Below are 21876 nucleotides of genomic sequence, written 5' to 3'. Positions count from 1 at the left end.
GCGGATATCTTTAGGCCACGACTCGAACCCCGAGCGCCACAGAAATCCACACTAGAGCCGAGGTTCCAAACCTGGCCATTGCATGTCTTCCTGCAGCGGATACCTGTATATACGGAGTGGTGGTGGCGTTCGAGATCGTGGTGGCACTTGGTACATCAAAGTTACTGGTGCCGGCGAATATGGTGGTGGGCGCTGTGAACCCGTCGCCCCCATTTGGTTCAGGAGCCGTCACCGACTGTTCGTCTACTGTCTGCACGCTAGCCACGTCCGCCGTGGTCACGACGCCAAAGTTGGGAGGGATATCGGTAGGACTCGGCGGCAAGGACGGAGTCACCGCTGTGACCCCGGTGGTTAGGCCGGCGCTGGCATACCCCGCCGTCGAGCATGCCAAGGAAGCCGGAAGTACGAAGCCAGCGTTGCGAGCACACGTCACCAGATCTTCGCCCTGTGTACAGGATCGCTACGTTAGCAACTCAGTGCTCCCCCGGATACTGGAAAACTCATCTCACCTCGGCGCAGCAATATTTGGCCACTGGGGCACAATAAAAGCCCTTGTCGCAGTAGCCGTTGTCGGGGCAGCAAGTCTACAGCCTATGTCAGTTATGGGTGTCTCCCACAAGAGCGTCGTCGCCTGTTCCAATGACGGGGGCGGACCTGGCCAAGATTGGGCTTGAAGCAGAATCTGCTGCTTGCTCCACCGCAGAACTGTGCGCCCGCGCCGTACGTCCCTTCGCAGCCCGTCGCCTGTCTTTGATGGAGAGTGACGTTGGGCAGCGGCGCGTATTTTTCCATGGCAGCCACCAGGCCGCTGATGGACTGCACAACGAACATAGCCGAGAGACGCATTGTGGCTGTAGGGGAATTGGTACTCGGTACGGAAATTTTTGCTTGTTTGGTCGAAGAATTTTAGAGCCTAGTCTTGTTGTTGTTTTCTTGACGATAGAAAAGTTCGCGGGTTTGGAGGCGATGTTATAGATCAACAGAATAGCATAGAGAGAACAAACTTGATAGAGGTAGATGGTGATATACAACATACATTACAATGACAACCGATGATGATATATACTCCAAACGTGTCACCGTGCAGCCGTATTTCTTCTACGAGAGGAGCAGGCAAATGGAATTCGACACGATGGTACTGTCATATCACAATGTTTGAACATGCAGTCCCTGGAGGGGGGGGGGAGATGTTTCACTTCAAAACAATAGTGTTCGAATCCCTTGTTTTCCGATACAAGCCCGCGCTGAGGACTACCCATACATGTATAATACTCATAAGGGAGACAGACACATGGCCCGAGAATCTAATATGTACCCAGTTGTTCCAGCCTACCCACCCCCTTTTTCATTAATCAATCATGGTACATACATAAGCCTCGTCATGTCATTCATTAGTGTCATCGTATCCCCTTCCCTTCCTTTAACCCCCCCTCCCTAGGGTGGCAAATCCACCCCTTGAACGTGAACCGGCGGCAATGCAAAACACAATATTGTACACTATAGACTGACTGCCTCCGTTGATTGCCCACGTACCCCTGCCTCGTAATCGTGTGTGTGTGTGTGTGCTGGAGTCCCCCTTCTCGGAGCTCTCGTCTCTGTTTTTTGTTTTTCGTCATCAAGTCATAGGCCTCACAAGCTTTGCACTTGTAGACTCTCTTCATAGAGCGTGGGTCACGATCTCGGCGTAGATGTCGTCGGGTATCATTTTGACGATGGCCAAGGCGGTCCGTTTGATCTGGTCCGCGTGCAAGGACGGGAATGACCGTAGAAGCTTGTTGGGGCTGTTATGGGCCACGTATTAGCTCGGCCCCTGTTTTACGGTGTTTCCGATGGGCGGCGAGTCACCGTGTGCGATAGCAACCAGCAACCCGCCGTAATTATTCACTTACTTGTTAGAACCAAGCAGATCGTTCCGCATCATGATGAGCTGGGCAACGATGCACAGAATGTTGAGGTGCGGCCCGTAGGCGAACAGGAAATCCCACAGTCGCAGCACCTCTGGCAGCGGCGGCGTGCAGGCACACAGCGTGAGGACCGAGGGGAACGCGTAGATCTCGGCCGACAGGCCCTTGGAGACGAGGTAGATGTGCAAGCGGGCGTCGACGATGGCGAGAACCTTGTCGACGAGGGCGAGGCCCTTGTGCACGCCGACCATGGCGCCGCGGATGTAAGCGGGGCACTCCTTGGTGAGCAGGCGGTCGAAGGCCACAAAGGCCTCGGCCTCGCTGCGGGCGGCGTACAGAAACGGCGCGGCCAGCACGTTCATGCCCTGCACGTAGGTGCCCGATGAGTACTCGGCCACGCTGGTCTCGGAGCTGTCGGTCAGGGTCAGGGCGCGGGACCGGCTGGTGCGACCGCCGGCGAGCGGCGAAGAGGCCGACGTCATGGAGATGTCGGTACGGGAACTGCCGGGGCGGCTCCCGGGGCGGCTCCCGGGGCGGCTGTCGGTGGCCGGCAGCGATTGGCGGCTGCTGGCCGGCCGACGCACCTCGCGCGAGTCGTGCATCTTCCAGGCAATGGCATTGAGCAGCCGGATCAGGCTCGCCTCGCTGACGCGCCGGCGGAAGAGGGGATCGGTAGTCAAGGTTCGGAAGGTGTCGTTGCGGATCTTGGAGTAGGCAGGCGAGGCGCCGCGGTGGATGAGCGACAGATACTCATCCGTGCCCATGACCGGGGCATCCAGCAGTATGAGCCAGACGTATATGCGGACCGAGGACTGTGGTTTGGCGACATGATGATTAGCATAAAAGTAATCGAATCCATTGTAGTCTCTTACCATGCCGTCGGTATCGGCCTTGATGCCCTGGTCTAGCACCTTCAGTCGCGTGCTCTCCAGGGCGCCCTTGACGTCGCCATCCGGGGGACCCTCGCGTATCAGGCGCTCGAGCGACATGTTATCGGCGGCGGCCGAGGTCCTGCTCAGGGCGGAGCGCTTTCGATTGAGCGACATGGCGGGTTGGAGGTTTCCGGGCGAGGCGGCATCGCTGTTGGCGCGGTTCCTCTGGGGAGATCGGGTGGAGGGTTGCCTGCGCGTGGGGGAGGCATTGCGCTCCTGGTGAAGCAGGCGCTGCTGGGAGATGAGGGAGGGTTGCGCCGTGGTGCGCGCGGCGGCGCCGAGGTTGTGCGCCGACTGCAGCTTGCGCAGAGCACGATGGGTGCGCGGCGATGGTGGGGCGCTGATCTCAGTGACGAGATGCGGCGCCAGGGTCGGGAAGGAGGAGGAATCGCGAGTTGGGCTCGGCATCGTGGAGGGGAGCAGTCGAGGCGGGGGACGGGCTTTGGGGGGCGCAGCTTATAGTGATGCTGTTCCTGTTCCAATTCCAATGTGGGGGACGATGGCATTGGTCATTTCAAGACATGTCGTCGCTGGTTGCCCTCAATTGATCTACGGTGTCGTGTCACTTTCTCGGCGCAAAGCAGAGCAGAGCAAAGCAAAGCAAAGCGTATGGTATTGTTTGAAAGTGGGAGGCTGGAAGCTAGCAACCTGGTTGGCCGGCTAGGAGTTTGTTGTGTTTACACGGACGGGCCTTAAACAGCTCTCTTGCCTGCCTTCTCTGCCTGCCTCTCTTTAAAATTACCTGGCTTCAAAAAGACGCGCTTTCTCGTGTTGGCTCACCTCAACTTCTGCAACTTTCATCTCATGGCCAGCTCGACTTGCCCGCTCCCCGACGAGTTTGGCGATATAAGAAAAAAAAAAAAAAAACGGTCAATCATGATTCTGTATGTAGGTAGTTTTGTCCGTTGTCCCCCGTCAATCAATCAATGGAAAGACAAAGATGGTTTGTCAGGGGAAAGCGCCTGCGCCCGCGCGCCCCGCAGGCACCTCCTTCTGGTTCATGCCTCGTGGTACAGTATGTAGAGGGTTCATTCCGGGTTGGGCAGGTCAGAGGTATCCGTATGTACATAATGTACATATCTTATTGACCACCACCAGGCGTCTGTCGAATCAGAAGCCTCTGTTCCTGGCCAACGTACAGTAGCAACGGACAGGCAGCGACAAAACTAGATATGTAAAGGACGATGGCTCCGGCAAATATGAAATATGCCCGCAATGCAATCGAGATGGCCCAGTGCATTTCTTTCACGGCTCTGGCGGCCGTGCCTGGCAGCTTGGGTACAGATCTGTTTTAGAGATCGCCTTACTCATCTAGCTCCGGGGCTACTGGCAGGCGAGTGGAGCGGGTAGAGATTTTTGGGCGAGGGCATCTTACTGTCAAGAGAGTCAAGGACAGCCAACAGCAACCGCACGCAGCAGCACAGCCGTCTCTCCGTCTGCCCAGCCAGCGTGCCCAGTCTGCCGGATGCCTTCTACCACCATCGCCTCAGCAGGTGTGTATGTACAGTACTTGCTCGAGGTCGCATCCATACCCAGGAGCAGGCTAGGCGACAACGGACTGGACGTACCAATACCTTCTGGCCTGATGTGGCCGCACAATGCTTTCGAACCACTTGCTTCCTAGTCTCATACGCTCATGACTCCATGGGCAGCGGAGTCTTGGGCGAGCCATCCACTTGGGACACTCTAAAGGGGACCTAAAAGGGACTGAGGCAGCTCCGGTACGTCACGACAGGCGTTGTCGAAATTGTGCCGAAGGGGCGCACTACATGATAGCCCGAGCATAGTATCATGCTGGTACCACGTATTAGTCGATGGCATCATTTGCATTTTTCTTGCGACATCACGCTTGGGTCAGGAGATGGCCCGTGACCCCGCCCGTTGAGGTGCCACCCTCCCACCTCAAGTTTACGGGGACCCGCTGCCGCCCTGTCCCTCCTCGCCTCCAAGGCGGATGCCGAACTAGGCTGGAGCTGGCCCCCTCCAGTCCCATCCCCCGGAGCATTTGATGGAAAGCTGCCAGTCAGTGTATGTAAGTACGTACCGAAATCGACCATGTAATGTCCTGCCGTATCCAGGGCAGAGTCTGCAGACGATCATCGATGCTGTCCACTTTCGAGCACACAAGCTCCGAGGAACGCAAAGAGAAAGAAGAAGGAAGAAGGAAAAAGACAGAGGGCAAAGGTCTGAAATTCGGAGCTCTGGGTATACAACCTTCCGAGCAGGCAGAGCTGCCTGCCGTTAGAATTTGGTTCCCCCGAGCGAGTGTTTGGCGGCCGACTTTACTTATCTCTCGCACCGCTATTCATGACGACGGTCTGATCTCATCTAAAGTTGGTTGGGTTCCCCATCCATCCCATTAGAGAGGCAAGGGGATCCATCCATCTTCCCTCGGATATCGATGCCTGCCCTTGACAAAAGTCGGCCCTGGAGCTGGGGCATGTACGGTAGGCATGGCAGAGGCATGGGACGGTCGGCTGCTTCTGGACGGGGTTGAACGGGCTGCCCAGCCCGACCAATTACTATCTTGCTCGATCACACGTCTTTGCCCTTTGGTGTGCGTCGTTTTCTAATGGGGCAGGCCCGTTCAATGGCAGGTTTCTCGGTTGATGAGAAATATACTACAGTCTTGGGAAAGGTCTACGATAGCCACTAAGCCTTGGCCCTTGGGACTGCATGGGGATGCGATTGCGCAATGGCAGGCTCTGACACCCAACGAACCATTAATTTTATCCATTGTTCAATCCTGCAAGGGTGGGTAAGACCGAACTGTGGAAACGCCCTTCTTGGTACGGGGTACCTGATATACTACAAGTACTGCACAAGCTTACAAACACTTATATGTGTGCAGCTGGAAAAAGTGAGCAGGCCGTGGTTGCAGCAGAGCCTTGGAGTGTCGTGATCCCCTACCCCGTACGGCCCCCCGAGGACATTTCCCCCTCAGCTATATCATCCAGAGCAGGAGCGAGAACGGGCCTATTTTTACGACACCGACATCCCAGCCTTTTTGCCTGGCAGACCGGAGCCTCCATTTTCTGAGTTGGTTAAGTCGTGGCGATCCTCGATCTTAGTTGTGACGGGCCAATCAGCTTCAGCTTCTCCCGGCCGCCCCAGTAGTCGGCCATAACAACCACAATACTAATAAGAAGCTTACTAGTGAGCTTCGGAAACTCTGTCTACTTCTTCAGATCAAGGCCTTCAAACGCCCGCGCAAGATACCTTCGCCCTTTTCTCCGCTTTGCAAGTTGGTTCTGTTCAAGCCTCGGCCGCTGCCAGTCCTACGCCCCAGATACTGCCTTCTTATTAGATAGAGGCTCCTGTTACGGCAATAGCCAGATACATCCAACCGACCAATCAACCGACCAACCGCCACGACCTCTTCGTCTCTCTCAGCTTCTGTATTAGCACGTGCTATTGCGTCTTCCACACTACTGCTGTGCTCATCGACAAGGTCGCATCACGTCTTCCACACCTCTTGGGCATCCATCGAGGTCTAGGCAACTCTTACCCGAAGAAGCAACGAGCCTACCGCTATCATCCCATCTTGATACCTCAGCTCGGCTCAGCTCGGCGTCATTAGCGAACGACCGCATCTGCATCTCAAACAAGCTCACCAAGCTTCTCTGCCCCCTAACCCCAAGCCACGCGCGTGGCACTATCGACCACACACCCGGGTCGCTCAGCTATTTCATTCCAGATCGGGACATCATCACTCCAACCCTGGCCGGATACCCCAAAGATCCATCTCAGCTCCAGGCTGGGGCCTCGCGTGTTGCAACACCATAAGACACGCGGCATCTCCCTTTATCGTCCGACAGAAGCAAGGTGCTTTCTCTGTGTCCTTCTGTGTCACAGGTCCCCGGGTTCTTCATCATGCCTGCAGCCGCATCTATAGGCCACGGCCTGGCCAAGGTCCTGGGCATCAAGCTTGACGCCCCCGAGAGCGCCCGAGACGATGTCACCAGGGGTGAGTCGGTATTCTCCACTCAGACAACAGACTCATTCGTCGAAGAGCAGCCTACGTCTGTAGAGTGGTTGTCGGAGCTGGTGCCCACCGGTGACGAGGTCCTCGCATACATCAAGTCGCTCTTCCCCTTCCTCTACTGGATTCCCTTTTACAACGTACAATGGCTCATCGGCGATCTCGTAGCAGGTATGTGCCCACTTTGGTGTTGCATTCAGGAGAACATGAGGAACTGACCCGAATCCAGGCATCACGATCGGCGCTGTCGTCGTTCCGCAGGGAATGGCCTATGCTAAACTTGCGCAGCTCCCCGTCGAATTCGGCCTGTACTCTTCGTTCATGGGCGTTCTGATCTACTGGTTCTTTGCAACGTCCAAGGATATCACTATTGGTGTAAGTAGTACACCCCTCACAAACTTCTTATCAGTGGCCATCTTACTAACCGCCCTTCACAGCCCGTTGCTGTCATGTCCACTGTATCCGGCAATGTTGTGCTCAGTGCCATTGATAAGTTTCCGCAGTATAAGGATGAGCCCTGGGTCATTGCACAGGCTCTGGCCATCATCGCAGGTGCCGTGGTGCTCTTCATAGGCCTGATTCGCTGGGGCTGGATCGTCGAGATCATCCCCCTGGTATCGTTGGCTGCCTTCATGACGGGATCCGCCATCAACATCGCAGCTGGCCAGGTTCCCGGCATGATGGGCATTGATGGCTTCTCGACTAGAGACGCAACCTACATGGTCATCATCAATACCCTGAAAGGCCTCCCCCGCACGAAACTCGATGCGGCCATGGGGCTGACGGCACTGGCCATGCTGTACGGAATTCGCATCGCGTGCAATACCGCGGCGAAGAAGAACCCCTCCCGTCAGAAGATGTGGTTTTTCATATCGACACTGCGCACCGTCTTCGTCATCTTGCTGTACACCATGATCAGCTGGCTTGTCAACATGCACCACCGACAGAACCCCAAGTTCAAGATCTTGGGCGTCGTCCCGCGAGGTTTCCAACACGCCAAGGTGCCCACGATCAACGCCGAGATCATCGGATCATTCATCTCGGACTTGCCGGCCGCCATCATCGTACTCCTTATCGAGCATATTGCCATCTCGAAATCCTTTGGCCGGGTCAACAACTACACCATCAACCCCTCGCAGGAAATGGTGGCCATTGGGGTTACGAACTGCATTGGCCCGTTCCTGGGCGGATTCGCCGCCACCGGCTCCTTCAGCCGCACAGCCATCAAGTCCAAGGCCGGTGTGCGTACGCCCTTTGCTGGTGTCATCACAGCTTGCGTCGTCTTGCTGGCAATCTACGCACTCCCAGCTGTCTTCTTCTACATCCCCTCCGCCTCGCTTTCGGCTGTCATCATCCACGCTGTTGGCGATCTCATCACGCCGCCCAATACTGTCTACAGGTTCTGGCGCGTGTCGCCCTGGGAAGTCATCATTTTCTTTACCGGTGTGATCGTCACCGTCTTCACCACCATTGAGACGGGCATCTACACGACCATCGCCTTCGCCTTTGCTGTATACCTCTTCCGCGTGTTGCGGACGCAGGGTCGCTTCCTCGGGCGTGTCCAGGTCCACTCCGTTCTTGGTGACCACATCATCGGCCACGACAGCAAGGTTGTCGGAGACTATGGAACCTTCGACCAGGCTGACAAGGACAAAAGCCTGTCTCCTCCTACGCGAAACGTCTTCATCCCCGTGGATCACAGAGATGGCACAAACCCCGAGGTGAATGTCGCCAGCCCCCATCCTGGTGTCTTCATCTACCGCTTTTCCGAAGGTTTCAACTACCCGAATGCCGGCCACACCCTGGAGCATCTTACCGCACACATCTTTGCCAACACCAGACGGACGCAGTTGGACACCTTCGCCCGTCCGGGAGACAGGCCGTAAGTCGCCTTGAACCATAGCCCCCATTCCTAATCGATATCCTTTATGCTAACAATGCTTTCTTTCGCAGATGGAACGACCCGGGTCCTAAGAAGGGCCACGTCGAAAACCTCGATCTCCCGGTGCTCAAGGCCGTCATTCTCGATTTCAGTTCAGTGAACAACGTAGACGTGACGGCGGTACAACAGTTAATCGACGTACGCAACCAACTGGACCGGTACACGACGCCCGAGGTGGTCGACTGGCACATTGCCTGCATCACCAACCGCTGGACCAAGCGCGCCCTCGTCTCGGCCGGCTTCGGATACCCGACCGAGCGCGCCGACGGCCTGCACCACCGCTGGCAACCGATCTTCAGCGTTGCCGAGATCGGCGGCGAATCGTCGGCCGCCGCCCAGGCCGAGCGCGCCGAGAACGAAAAGGAGATCTCGGCGCTGCACCGAAGGCGGTCCACCAAGCAGGCCGGCGGCGGCGGCGGCGGCGACGACATCGATGTGATCGAACGCGGCGAGGCCGAGCCCCTGCCGGGCAAGACGAGCAGCCTACCCAACGACAGCGCCTCGGACGACAACAACATCGTCAAGCTGCCGCACGCGGGCGCCAGCACCAGCCACAGCAGCGGCGGCCTGTCGCCCCAGACGCCCCGTCGCGTCGCCATCCACGGTCTCAACCGCCCGCTCTTCCACATCGACCTGACGAGCGCGCTGCAGAGCGCCATTGCCAACGTCGAGGCGCGCGGCGGCCAGGCCTCGGCGTCCGTGCCGCAGCAGCCGCAGCCACACCAGCAGCCCGATCAGCCGACGATACCACCGCCGGCCTAAGAGGAGGGCCAGCACGCACGTGTTGCCTGCTGCCTCTTCGTTTGATGAAGTTACGGCTTTCTTTTGCTTTATTTTTCGTTCGAAGATGTCTGTCTGCCAGATGGGTGGCGTGTTCTAGGTGCTCATGTTCCATGGTGGGACACTTGCTTATCGCTTAATACCTTTCTGGCAGGTAGTGTAATTCCTCCCCTCCTTCCTGATAAGAAGAGGGGACTGGTGCGTTCGTATATGACATATATATATCGTTAGCATGGCATGGCGTGGCGCGGAGTGTATGGTTATCGATCATGGGATGGGAAACTCGACCTCAGATGGTCTTCCAAGGTGTCTGGTTGGGTTTGGCACATCTTTAATTGTACATTGTGCGAGAGATTGAATGGGTTGGAAACCAAACGCGGGATGGTTGGGATGGATATACCTGCGACTGGCGAAGTCGCGCGCAATTTGTAGTTTGAAATGTTACGAGCATCGTTGCTTTCTACAATGCGATGTGATATGCCCGTGACATTGATGATAGTGGCAATGATGACGACAATGACAAAGTGTGACCATGTGGGCTTCAGCCCTCTGAGGTTTCATACAAAAGCATGTGAATGATTCAATCTATATAGAGAGTAGGTTGCCCTAGCCGCCTTGGTTCCTAATACAGTCTTCGGGAATTTCGATTTTGTGAAGTTTTGACTGGGACAGCCAGTGTTCAATGTGGTCTTGATGTGCTTTTGATGTGTTGAGTGTACAGTGATACAGAGTGCGGGTGTAAAGAGATGAAAACATGAAGGAAGGCTTCCAGAAGGCTTCCAAAGAGCGACAAAAAAGGCATTAAGAGACAGTTGAAAGCGGTGATGAGATGAGTAAAGGGTGAAGCAAAACAATGACGAATATATCGACAGATGAAGTGAACCATATCCCCCCATATCCCCCGGCCAAGAGCCAGCTCTTCGAGGTGTCGAGTATCGCTCGAGTGGCAGTTCAGCGGTTCAGTGACGGCTCTTGAAAAGCCCCTACTTCATACGCTTGGCTCTGCTATCCTGTCCTCCCGATGGACGCTTGGAGCCGCTGGGGCTACGGGCACTTGAGTGTCGGGCGTGCGTAATGATCTTGCGCAGCTTCCCAATGTATGTGGCTGGTGCACCGTAACCAAGTTGGCCGAGTGTGTCGATGATACCGTTGATCTCAGCCGTGAAGGGGAAGAGGTGCTCAGACGGGATATCATTCAAGGTTCCAGTGATAAAATCACGGTCTTTGTCACCAAGCAGGACAGAGTAGAGGTTTCGTCGGGCCCTGACCTCCCGGGGAACGTTGTCGTTGCGGTTGATTACCTCTTGGATCATGTGGATCAGCAGAGTGATGATTCCGTAGTATTCTGCATTGGTGTAGGGGTGGTCTTTATTCAAGACGATGGACTTGATCTGCCTGTCAACATCCGAAAGGTGTGCAGCACACCACTGGGCATCCTTGAATCTGCCGTGAGAAGGTCGATCAGGTGCCAACCTAAAAGCGTCGAATTTGGCGATTGCAGTCTCCATGCGCCACTGCAGCTTCTTTAGAGGGCTTCTGAGAAGTTCGTCATACTTCAGAGATGACCTGAAGTACTGGAAGAAGGAGTCGTTTCGAAGCAGCATGCGGAAGATGGTGCCTTCCAAATCCCTTGCCTTGATGACTCTCTTGCCTTTGGTAGGATTGGCGAAGAGATCAGGGCGGTACTCGTCAACTGGAGAAGCATCGAGAGAAGCCATCATATCCCTTATGGCTTGGACTCGATGGGGATTGGTACGGTTGTCATCTTCGGTGTCCACCGGCTCTTGTGAGTGCAGAGCTTCCGCCATCATATCGGCGTGAAACTCGTTAATCCTGTCGTAAAGACTCCCTAGCTCGCTAGGATAGCCCCCCTTCGTCAAAGTGAGCGGTGTTCTCTGTGTCGGGACCAGTTGGTTCGTGATCTGATCAAACAGCCAGAGCATATGGCGGCACGGGCGTTGGGTCCGGGCATGCTCCTCACAATTGCAAGGAGGAAAGTCGCATTTGGTCCCTGGCTGGATGGCCCGGACAGAATGCTGCACAAGTTCGGCAACTTGAAAGACGATGAAGCCCTCTTCTCGTGCTACGCATTCCTGCAGGATGCATTTGGGAGGGTCGTGAAACATGATTGAGGCGACCTCAGCCTGCGTGCCTTCGTCCAGTTCATCGAGAGAATAGGTGAGCCTTGAGGGAAAGGTGCAAATGCCACTCGCATTGCAGCCGAGTTCCTCTGAATCAGGTTCGGACGCTGCAGGCGAGTCGTCGGGCTCTTGCATGCGGCTCCGGCTTCGGGTCGTGGGCGGCATACTCTCGATGGAAAGCTGACTGAAGCGTTCGGTTGGCAATGGTGGAGTCATGAGGAAGTAATGCTTGATGCTCGATGTCTCGGATAGAAGTCTGTCTGGCCGATATGGGTGGGCACACAAAGTGCTATATATATATATATATCCGCAAGATGGGAGCAGCATACTGGGCAGATGTTATAGGGAGACCCCTGATATCATGGGAATGGAGTGCAAAGACCGGACCACAGGACCACTTGGTGCATGTTGGCTTAAAGGGGGCATGCATATTCTGCAAGAACCAATCTCGACGATGCCTCGGATGCCGCTATGACTCTTGATGGAGAAAGAGAAGGGCATTGCAAATGCCTGCCTGCATCGACCAGACGCATCTTGGCCGACTAACAGAGACTTCGCAGTCCCGCGTGCACCACCGGAGAAGAGCGAAGAGCCAATGAGTCAACCCGAGGGTTGTATTCTGGCGGTAGCTGTTGAGGGCATGTTTAGTGAGGTTGCGATGATGGAGTCAGGAGTAATAGTCGAGCTCCGGTGTTGGCGACCCGGCTAAGTGACGACGTTGAAGCCGAATTTCCCTTTGGAGCATGTCGAGCTTCAGCCCTGCAGCAGCCCTGCAGCCTTGGGTCTTGCTGCATCGCCCTGCGCCCTCGCCATGGCGATGCTGATTGGCGGGTAAGCGACTAAACGCGGCATTCCTACTGGGTTTCTGCTGGAACCCTCCCATTTCTGCCTTGCTGAGGCCTCGAATGAGCAGTATAAAGGCCGTGGGCCACGCTGGATGCGGCCTACTTTTGGCTGGGAGCAGGCAGTTGTCGCTCGTTGCGTCTGAAGGGCCGTCGTTTTTCGGCCCCCCAAGCCACTGGCCTGGCCGCATAAGAGGCCGACCTACCCCATTTGGCGCGGCCCATAAAGTGACCGGGCGAGGCTTTTACTCCCTTTCTATCCCATTCTCAGGACGCTCGTGGCATGACGAGAGAGTTGGAGATAACACATGTTGGAGCCCTCCAAGAATGAGAGCGAGGACCATGGCAGGCAACGGTTTTCCGAGATTGCAGTCACGGTGTTGTGTTGTGTCGGCTTTGTACTACTACAGAGAGGGATCAAAATATCTTAGGCAGGTTCATTCATTAGGTACCTAAGTACATACCTAATGTACTTTGGTGTCTAGCACCCACCAGCCAATCCACCCCGCTTCGGTACTTCAGCTCAGGCGTGGTTTCTCTGCCCGGCTTTTGTACCGCCCTGATAAAAATAGCCGTACCCTTTAAGATGTAGACTAACGGCCGTGTCACCGACCACTACCACTTCCACCACCTGAACCATTAAAATGTTAGAAACTGTTGGTCCAAACCCCAACTACTCTCTCACTCGTCGCGGCTAGTCGTCGAACAAGCGCGATAGGACGACATAGGATGACTTCACATCAATCGCCCGCATACTCATTCTTCTCACCTCTTGCCAAAATCCCCATCTGCTACCACCATTAATGCTGTTCTCATGACACTATTCTATTGTTTCTTCATTCCATTCTAAGATATGCAATGGGCTACGGTTGCTCCTCCTACAGGACGAAAAGCAACCCAACCCGTCTGAAGTGTACATCTATATGTCCGTGATAGCCGACCCAGGGCGACCACGTAGCAGCCACACTATACACCTTCTCTCCCCCAGCCCGGAACAGGCTCCATCTGAGGTTCCGGCCCGGCCCTGCTGTTGCCTTTTTCCCTGTTGTGTCCTGCTCACATGTGCCTGCCTCCCCTGCCTCCCTCCCTGGATGGCTTTCTATGACATCTTCTACCCACACGTGTATCTGCTGGTCCTCGGCGATCCTTGCCGCCACTCAAAGTCTGTGCCATGGTTGCTGCGTGAGGCTGAGCCCTGGTCATCTTCTGCTTCTCCAATCAGGAACCTGAAGAGTTGGCTTTCCTCAACATCCTCGTCGTTCTGGAAATAGTGGATAGGCAGAACAGCTCGATGAAGAGGGTCTCGCTGAAACCTCCAAAGGAGCGTATAACTCCTATGCACCTCTTGTGGGCCAGGCTCCCGCTGGCAACCCCTCCGAACGGGATCCTGCAACTAATAAGACAGCAGAAGAGAGGGACAGCTAGGCATATGTGCCTCTCAACCTCCTAACTCTTGCAGATTGTTGATAACGAGATGAACCAAGTTCGCCAACAACCCCGTCCGCTCCCGACCAGCCAAGAACGCTCGTTTCCGATTGGCTATACAGCGAGGTCGACATGCCGATGCATCATGGGGTTCGGTCTTACACTTGACGTTTGATTTGCTATCAAACCATTGGGCATGTTATTGTTTAAGCGCCTGTGACTACGTCAATTACATATGTTGGGCCGTGACTCCCGGGATAGACACCGAACTTCTGATGGTTGCGCCAAAGGCCATAGAAGGAAGGGTGGTGAACGATCTAGATTCATGCCGGGAGATTATCAAAGACTCGGGGTTTATCTGGCGTCATCACCGGCCATGCACAGGCATGCATGATGTGGAAATACCAACTACATTACCCTGGGGTCGTCAAACACAGCAGTCCAGGCAGGCGATGTCGGGACTGCACCAACAACTCCGAGCTGTAAAGCTGAGTCAAGCGGTCAGAGTTCCAACAACGTTATGCCATGTTTTTGGCCCCCGAAGCGGCCACCTGACAGATAGTCTTGTTTGTCTGAAATATGGGACGGATGGCCATCTGGCCAGGCCCCAGGCTTGGGACCCCAGGATCCGGCCAGGGCGGCCACCCTCATAGAACTTCTCCACGCCAAGGCGGACTCAACTATAGACACTTTTAATCGTAACAGATAAATAGTCAGTCACTAGTCGTGTAGGAGGAAATCTAAATTAAGCTCCCAGGGGTGGCTCAGCTATGCAGAAGACACTTACTCGGTTGGCTTGCTTGAGTATAGTACTCCAACATATCCGAAGCCGTACGCAGCTACGAGGTAGGCGGATTCCTAGCCGCCCTTTTGAAATAGTGGTCTGACTGCGCCGGATGTCATATTGACCTTTGGACACATGTAGATTGCCCATTGGGGGCTCAGCGACTGAATTGTCAAGCCGAAACGGATAAAGCCCAGCAAGAGAGGGGAAAGAGACTGCAGAGCATAAGTGAGTATGGTGTAGAAGGTCAATATGGCATTGAAAATTGGGAAGGTTGTCTTACCCGCGAGATTCGTGGTTGAACCTCCTCCTTTGGGGCGGCTTTAACAGGACTCACAAGAAGCACATACTGAGACAGCTACTCATCTCGCAATCTACTGCCATTCGTTCCACAACACGCGCTGGACGTGAGGGCCCGCAGCATGTGGAAGAAGTGATCATATACTGTGTTCAAACGAGACTGCCTACAATGGGATATGCTTCAGGAGAGCCTCTTCAGCATGTGAATCGCGTGTACTTTCTGCGCCACCCTCTGAGAAAAGTGAGGAAGTAAAACTGTGAGCAGAAGGCATAGCATCTGGTCTCGTCGAGACATAGAACACGTAGAAGGTGTGTTATGTGTCCCGAAAATGAGCCTGCGTGTTCACATAAAGCAAAGAAAGCCATCATGTAAACCCAAACCGTCGATACAAGAGCCCGACAGAACTGGCGCTTGTTGTTGCTGCTTGTCAGCCCAGCTTGATCGTATTGGTTAATGGCACTGGTGGTAGATAAGGTAACAAGATCTTCGGAATTTAAGGTAGCGACATAAAATAAAACTATTTTACACTGGCAATAAATTGCCATCGTTCAGTTGAGCCGTTGTTCTCAGCAGCACAGCTTCTCTCGAAGTCGTTCCAGCTCGGCCAAGATCTCGGACCGGTAGGACGGTCATAGTAGTTGTCCTTCCACGTACCGCCCGCCTTCTCTCTTGATCTCAGTGCGATGAAGTCCTCTGCAACCTGCAGCTCGTCCTCCCAAAACGTGCGGGCGGCGGCCCGAACTCCGTCATGAGTCTGTTCCGTCGCAGGCTGGTTGCGGAGAACCACAAATCTTTCCTGTCGCTGTACCATGCGACTGAGGGTTTCCCGCCGGCCCCGAGTACAGCGGTCGATCAGGTCTCGCAACTTGGAGGTGTCCGCTGGGTATTCGGGGAACTCCAGATCGGACTCTAGCCGGTACGACTGCCATATGGCGGCTTTCTGTGGGCCGCTAACGCCTTCGAAGATGCACCAGAGCACTCTGCCCAGCATGTAGACCTCTGCAGCTTCTGTTCAATTGGGCTGAAACAAACCCATGAGAGATTGTACCCATCCTCGGGGTTTTGTATTGATCGTCATCGAGGCATCCGTAGTTCAACACCAACTCACTCAAGATGTCCAAATACTTTCACGCACATCTTCCGCGATGCGCTCCTGGACGGCCACAAGACGGACATACTCGACCGAGTTCACTTCTGGGGCGGCAAACTCGCACCACACCCCCTCGCTGCTCGAAATCAACCATGATGATATCATCATTCGCCGAAAGAACAACATTGTCAAGCCGGAGATCGGGATAGTATGTGCCAGTCGTGTCTCGTAGATGCTTGATGGCCGTGGTCAGCTGTATGGACCACTTGAATTGTTTGGCAGCATGCAGTTGGTCGTGGATGCGGGCCTGTGGTAAGATGTCCCGAAAACTACCCTTGGGCTGGTACACTGTGGTGAAGCCGGCAATCGCTTTCTCCGCCCCGAAATGGCAGGTCTTCTTAACAATGTGGACTGGCCGTGGGATCACATTGGAGTGTGGCGGTGTTGTTACTCAATATCTTCAGTTCGTGATAGAGGTACTTGGCACCGCTTGTGAGAGCCTTGAAGATGTAGAGCTGTCCTTGGATACGAGCGAGGCATACGCTATCATGGAGTACCTTGACCACGTCCACATCGAAGAAGTCGACTTCGTCCGGGAACCTAAACTCTTGCCCCATATCGCCGCCAGCTGCGGCACGCTCAGCAGTTGACGTTCCAGATAGTGGTTGGACCGATCTTGACATGGATCTGGCGGATGTCCAGTGACAGGTTTTCGAATACCAGGCGGGTGCCGAACGGCGTTCTTCGGTGAATCCGCAAAGGTCTCTGATGTCCTTGAACTCTGTGGCGACCCACAGGTGTAAGGTTCGGATTATGTGCCTGGTGATTGCGAGCCGTGACAGTCTCTCCGAGTCTTTCGTATGGAAGGCCAGGTTGAGGTCAAGCTGATGGCGGAGCAGAGGTGGCTGGCTCTCGGGGATGAAGACGTCCATCCGAATGGGAGGAATCGGAGCGATGAACAGCGGGATGGCGTAATACTGGGTCCCCAGGCCAGCGCAGCCGTCGATTCGCCAGAGGACATCCTTTGGGTAATCGAGACTATCTATCCGATTGCACGGGTTCAGGAGGGAGTTGGCCCACGTAAGCTCAGCTGGATCATGACCGCTGTCGAGAGCCCCATCCTCAAGCTCCGGTGAGAAGGCCACGGTTGGATGTACAACCTCTTGGATGGCCTTGGGGGTCAAATCCATGTCGAAGTGCTAATAACCCATGCACTGCACTGATATGACTTCGTGTCACGCTGGAGAGGTAGGCTCACTCAAGATAAAGTAGGCAGATGATGTTAGCCAAGTGGTTTGTACTTTGGATCAACATGATCATGAGCCTTACCTCGGTCTGCTGCAACCCAACTGCGGGTGAGATTATTTTTGCTTGGGGACGCCCCAGAAAAAGGAAGCAGCATTCCCACTTGTGCCTCGCGATTGACCTGCTGCTGCTGCTGCTGTTGCTGCTGCTTGCTGCTACTCGAAGCCAGCACACCCCAAGGTAAGTCCGTCCCGCTGTGCGATGTGAGAGCAAAAGCAGGCAGTCTGCCGCAGTAACGGAGGATGCCAATCAATCTGATTTTGGCAGGCGGACGGCTGGTCACAGAAGGTTCGAGGCGTACGATATGCAGGCAAGAACCGAGTACGGAGCATGCGTGCTTGCTATGCCTGTTTTCTGCTTGCTCGATGCGACGATGGCGTGAATGGCAAGATGGCATTTCTCGTTGCTCACCGGTGGAGGCCCCGCTTTTTGGTCGGTTGTCGACGGAAAGAAGGGCCTGGAGAAAAGAACATTTTCGGCAAGAGCAAGGGCAGCAAGCAGCAAGGGGAGGACAACATCGGGCACATGAGCAAACAAGCAACACGGGGAGGCAATCTTTGATTTCCAAGACAAATCAGAAGGCGACGCGTAGAGTATGCCGTTTCGAAACCCACGCGCATTGGTGGAGCCTTCCTCTCACCGATATGCAAGCCACTGTGTTTGCTACAAAAGCATTTCGAGAGCTGACCGGTTGATTGGCTGATTGGACGAAATATGGAAAGGAAGAAAAGGAAAGACAAGAAAAAGAAACGCCACCCAGATGATGGTGAGCAGAATGAGAACAGCATGAGAACAGCATCGCCCCAAAGCACTGCAGCACTAAGCGACACCACGCAGTGGGTTCCGCCCTTTCCGTGGAGTATGTAGATATCATAATCTCGAACCGCCATGCTTCCCCTGTGCCCTGATTCTGATTGATCAATGCAGCAAGTCACGCCCAGCCCACATCACATTGATGATGTATGTAACTGCACATTCATACATTAGTGCATACCTTCACACATCCATATACACAAAGTCGAGCATGCATACGCACGTATCCTACTTCGCGAGTAGGCCAGGTACGTAAGCGGCAGGCACTCGGCTCGACCAGGCCAGAGCTTCACCAAGTTGACGTTGCCTGATTGATTGTTTGCTGGCATCTCGTGTGTTCGTCGTCTGATGCGCATTTAGGCAAGGCCGAACAACGGAACAAGCGAGTGGTGTAGCATCGTGGATGGCTACATCTACCCCTTCAACGTCTCCCAGCTGATTGTGTTCTCTGGCTGAGCGGACAGCCTTGCAGGGTTGACGAGGTCGTATAGGGGGCCATTGGCTTCGTGCTCTGGCTACATCGGTCAACGATCATCGTAGGTAAGGTGTTTGCTTCCTCCCTCGGCGCGGCCATCCGAGGGAAGCTTTTCTGATGGCCCAGCAGCGGGTGCCTTCTCTTAAGCTGGACATTGGCACGATTGCCTCAGCTGCGAGGACGCCGTGACATACCCGTCGTCTGGGGTGCGTGATTGATCGTATTGTTGTCGCATGGTCTCGTACCCCGTTTTCCTCCTATCAATGACCCATCATTGATGTGTCATGTCCGTGTAGTGCCGTCCAGATCCCCGACAATGTGGCATTGCATTACGACGCTGCGGAGTCTGCAGAGGACGGATGAGAAGGACCATCTATCCTCTCCCTTTTCGTCTCAGGTGAAATCATCAGTTCAAGTTCGGTCCGTACGTAGAAGAAAGGAATCGATCGGTTCGTCCTTCCAAGAGATCCAGTAAACATATAACTTATGGACCATCCTTAAGTGTTCGGGACGTCCTGCACTACCGCGAGTTGCCATGTAATTCCCACGTCATTGAACACTCCAGCGTACTGTGGTGAACCTCTGTCCAGCAACCTGTGCGGGCTTATTCAGTTGCTAGCTATCCTGTACCTTGTCTGTCGGGCTATCCAACATCCAGCCGTACATGCGTTAGTTGACGTGCCCGATAACTGAGGGGGTATGTGAGTGAAAGTGGAGCAGATTGCTGCAACTACGGGAATGCGCAGCGCTGCCTCCCCAAAGCCCGGCAGGGAGGTTGGCAGCCCGAACCTGCGTACACTCGACAGCGGTTGATGGACTAACGCTCCTGGAGACGCGAGGGCGTGTATGTACTTACATATGTATCAGGTCGTACTTGATGTGGCCGATAGTCCAGTGTGGGGGGTTAAAGCGAGCAGCCAAGCACACGTATGCGGGGTATAGGTATAGAGCGGGCACATCCATGACGGTAGGTGGGGGTCGGACAGAACCCGGGCCTCATATCACACCCACGGGCTTATTGGAGGGAAAATAGCTGCACAGCGTAGTGTGCTCAGGAGATTCAATTACCGAGTTCCGAGCTCGGGGTGGGGAGGAATGCATTTGGTCTCCTGGGGATAAAGCACATAGAGCGGAGGCCTTTGAGGCACCGTGGACACAACAGGCTGAACACAGAAGCAGACTCTCTCCTCTCCTTAAGACCTCCAACATGCCGTTTCCAAGGCTGCCGCTCTCCCCACTGTTGGCAACTCTAGTCAGCTCCCGATGAACACCTCCTGCCATGCGGTTTGGCGAACACCTGTGTCAAGTGTTCTGGCTGCGAAGATGCAGCCATCCGGAGCGCTGAGGTTGATGATGCAAGGCATGACAGCTTTTGAGGTTCTTCCCATAGCGTGCTGGCATGTAGATGTAGTCTGTGACCCTTAGAGCTGCACCCACACTGGTTTCCTGGTGGTAAGGTGTTCAAGTCTGACAGTCTCCGCCGTAGGCAGGCTGGCACATGCGCAGAACGATACGCCCATTCTCGCGAAGAATGGGGCTCGATGCTGTGGCTAGCCGACCTGACAACTCCTGTCCTTGATGCTAAAGTATGCTGCTCCATCTCAACAGCTCGGGTTTGACGAAACCGGTCAAGTCGGTGTACCAAAGTTTATCGTCATGATTCTGTCATTCCATTCCGGGTCTCCTGGCCACCAGCACAATGGGCGACCCTCATAGCCGCTGTTCTAAGCACTAGTTATGGGCTTGCCATCTTGACAGCGTTCCAGGTCGAGGCCAGTGACATCCCCGGCTAAGGCGGGCGGGCTTTGAAATGTGCACATCGGGATTCCGAACGGTAGTTATTCATTGCACCGGTCTGAGGGCGATGTCCACTTGTCAGTAATCTGCCGCGGAGGAATTTCTCATTGCATTACACATGTATGTAGGCCAGACTGAAGGAAACCCAGATCATGAACGCTTATGTTCTGTCTGATACCAGGCGCGGCGGTGTGGGGGCTCCATCTCGCTCTCGGGCTAACTGTGGATTCGGTGAATGGGGGCAGCTGCCCAGCTGTTCCAGCCGCTTCTAGCCTTACACATGTCTGGGATCTAACTTAGCAAATTTGCGGCTCCGAACCTTGCCGAGTCTAATTGTACGACGATTCAACATACGCTAGACACCTGAGCTCCCAGCTTCAATACCAGGATTTGTGTACGCTCAGCGCATACATCAAGTCTCACCGAGCCCCCACTGCCGCTTGCGTCGCTGCGGTGGCGGCGACCTGTCACACCAGGCCCCCCAGATTCGACTTTGCATACAAGTCTGACATGGACCACCGGCGAAATCCCTGTACCGGCCATGCCCTTTCAGAGAGTATGCCCACGACACCCTTGGGTTGCAGCGCTCGACGTTGGTTGATATGCAGACGGCCCGCAGTAGCTGTCTGTGGGCTTTCCCGTTGCCATGCTGCGCGAACGCAGATGGAACAGATACGGATAAACCACTTCCGGCGCGGCCGCCAGCATTAACCAACGAACAACAGCAGAGTTCGATAGCGGAAATAATCTGGCCAACTCGCGTGAGCGGTCGGTCGGTCATCCTCCGAGGAAGCAAGGGGAAGATAGCGAGTCACGCGTGCGGATCAGAACCCTTCAGACGTATCGGTGGGCGGTGGATAATCTCACCCTCTGGAGTATCAACTTCTCACGTGCGTCCGGCTGCCAGCTCCGTCTGACCACAGGACCGGCCCCATCGGGCGAGCCCAAAAGTAGGGTTTCCAGTTTTGCCGAACGCTGCGGATATTTTTATTTGTGAAGTAGCACTCACTCCACCAGCACCGGGGCCTGCGATGTTCTTTTTTTGATTTTTGGGTTTCCTTTAGACAAGAGAGCCGAACTACAATATACATACCTACCTACCCAGGCCACGGACAACTCAATATCAAAACATGGAGGAGCAGATAGAAAATATACAACTCGAGAGCCAAAGCGAGGTCCACGAAAGGTATTTCTACCGTAGTAGTAACCATTTCAGAATGTGGCTTCTTTGGTGGGGGAAGCATCGTATCGAACTTGCATCGTGCTTTGTTGGATTCGTCAACCAGGCTTGGGGGTGGAAGCTAATCACGAACCAGAGCAACAAGGGTCTCCTCACGTAAGGTGATTCGGTAAGATCGCCCAT

The 21876-nt window shown here is 54.6% G+C and overlaps 5 protein-coding genes across 5 annotated transcripts; 1 reads left to right on the top strand and 4 right to left on the bottom strand.

Annotated features, from left to right (window-relative positions):
- Positions 1-10: 10 nt before the first annotated feature.
- Positions 11-846, bottom strand: PG985_005948 (uncharacterized protein; the record flags this gene model as incomplete). Its single annotated transcript, XM_066825717.1, has 3 exons — positions 11-460; positions 510-584; positions 655-846. 3 exons carry the CDS (start codon positions 844-846, stop codon positions 11-13), a joined length of 717 nt encoding a protein of 238 aa, XP_066685324.1.
- An 811-nt stretch (positions 847-1657) lies between these two features.
- On the bottom strand, positions 1658-3244 carry PG985_005947 (cell cycle arrest BUB2; the record flags this gene model as incomplete). The annotated part of the gene is made up of 2 exons (XM_066825716.1): positions 1658-1781; positions 1890-3244. 2 exons carry the CDS (start codon positions 3242-3244, stop codon positions 1658-1660), a joined length of 1479 nt encoding a protein of 492 aa, XP_066685323.1.
- A 3465-nt stretch (positions 3245-6709) lies between these two features.
- Positions 6710-9522, top strand: PG985_005946 (sulfate permease; the record flags this gene model as incomplete). Its single annotated transcript, XM_066825715.1, has 4 exons — positions 6710-6989; positions 7048-7193; positions 7256-8700; positions 8772-9522. 4 exons carry the CDS (start codon positions 6710-6712, stop codon positions 9520-9522), a joined length of 2622 nt encoding a protein of 873 aa, XP_066685322.1.
- Positions 9523-10523: 1001 nt separating this feature from the next.
- PG985_005945 (uncharacterized protein) lies at positions 10524-11846 on the bottom strand (the record flags this gene model as incomplete). The annotated part of the gene is made up of 1 exon (XM_066825714.1): positions 10524-11846. One exon carries the CDS (start codon positions 11844-11846, stop codon positions 10524-10526), a length of 1323 nt encoding a protein of 440 aa, XP_066685321.1.
- A 3704-nt stretch (positions 11847-15550) lies between these two features.
- On the bottom strand, positions 15551-17313 carry PG985_005944 (uncharacterized protein; the record flags this gene model as incomplete). The annotated part of the gene is given in 4 exon segments (XM_066825713.1): positions 15551-16041; positions 16159-16227; positions 16253-16534; positions 16551-17313. 4 exon segments carry the CDS (start codon positions 17311-17313, stop codon positions 15551-15553), a joined length of 1605 nt encoding a protein of 534 aa, XP_066685320.1.
- Between the last annotated feature and the right edge of the window lie 4563 nt (positions 17314-21876).

This window comes from Apiospora marii (assembly GCF_038362585.1).
Source record: "Apiospora marii strain CBS 49790 chromosome Unknown utg000004l_segment0_segment0, whole genome shotgun sequence".
Lineage (NCBI taxonomy): Eukaryota > Fungi > Ascomycota > Sordariomycetes > Amphisphaeriales > Apiosporaceae > Apiospora > Apiospora marii.
This window is presented reverse-complemented; position numbering and strand designations above follow the sequence as displayed.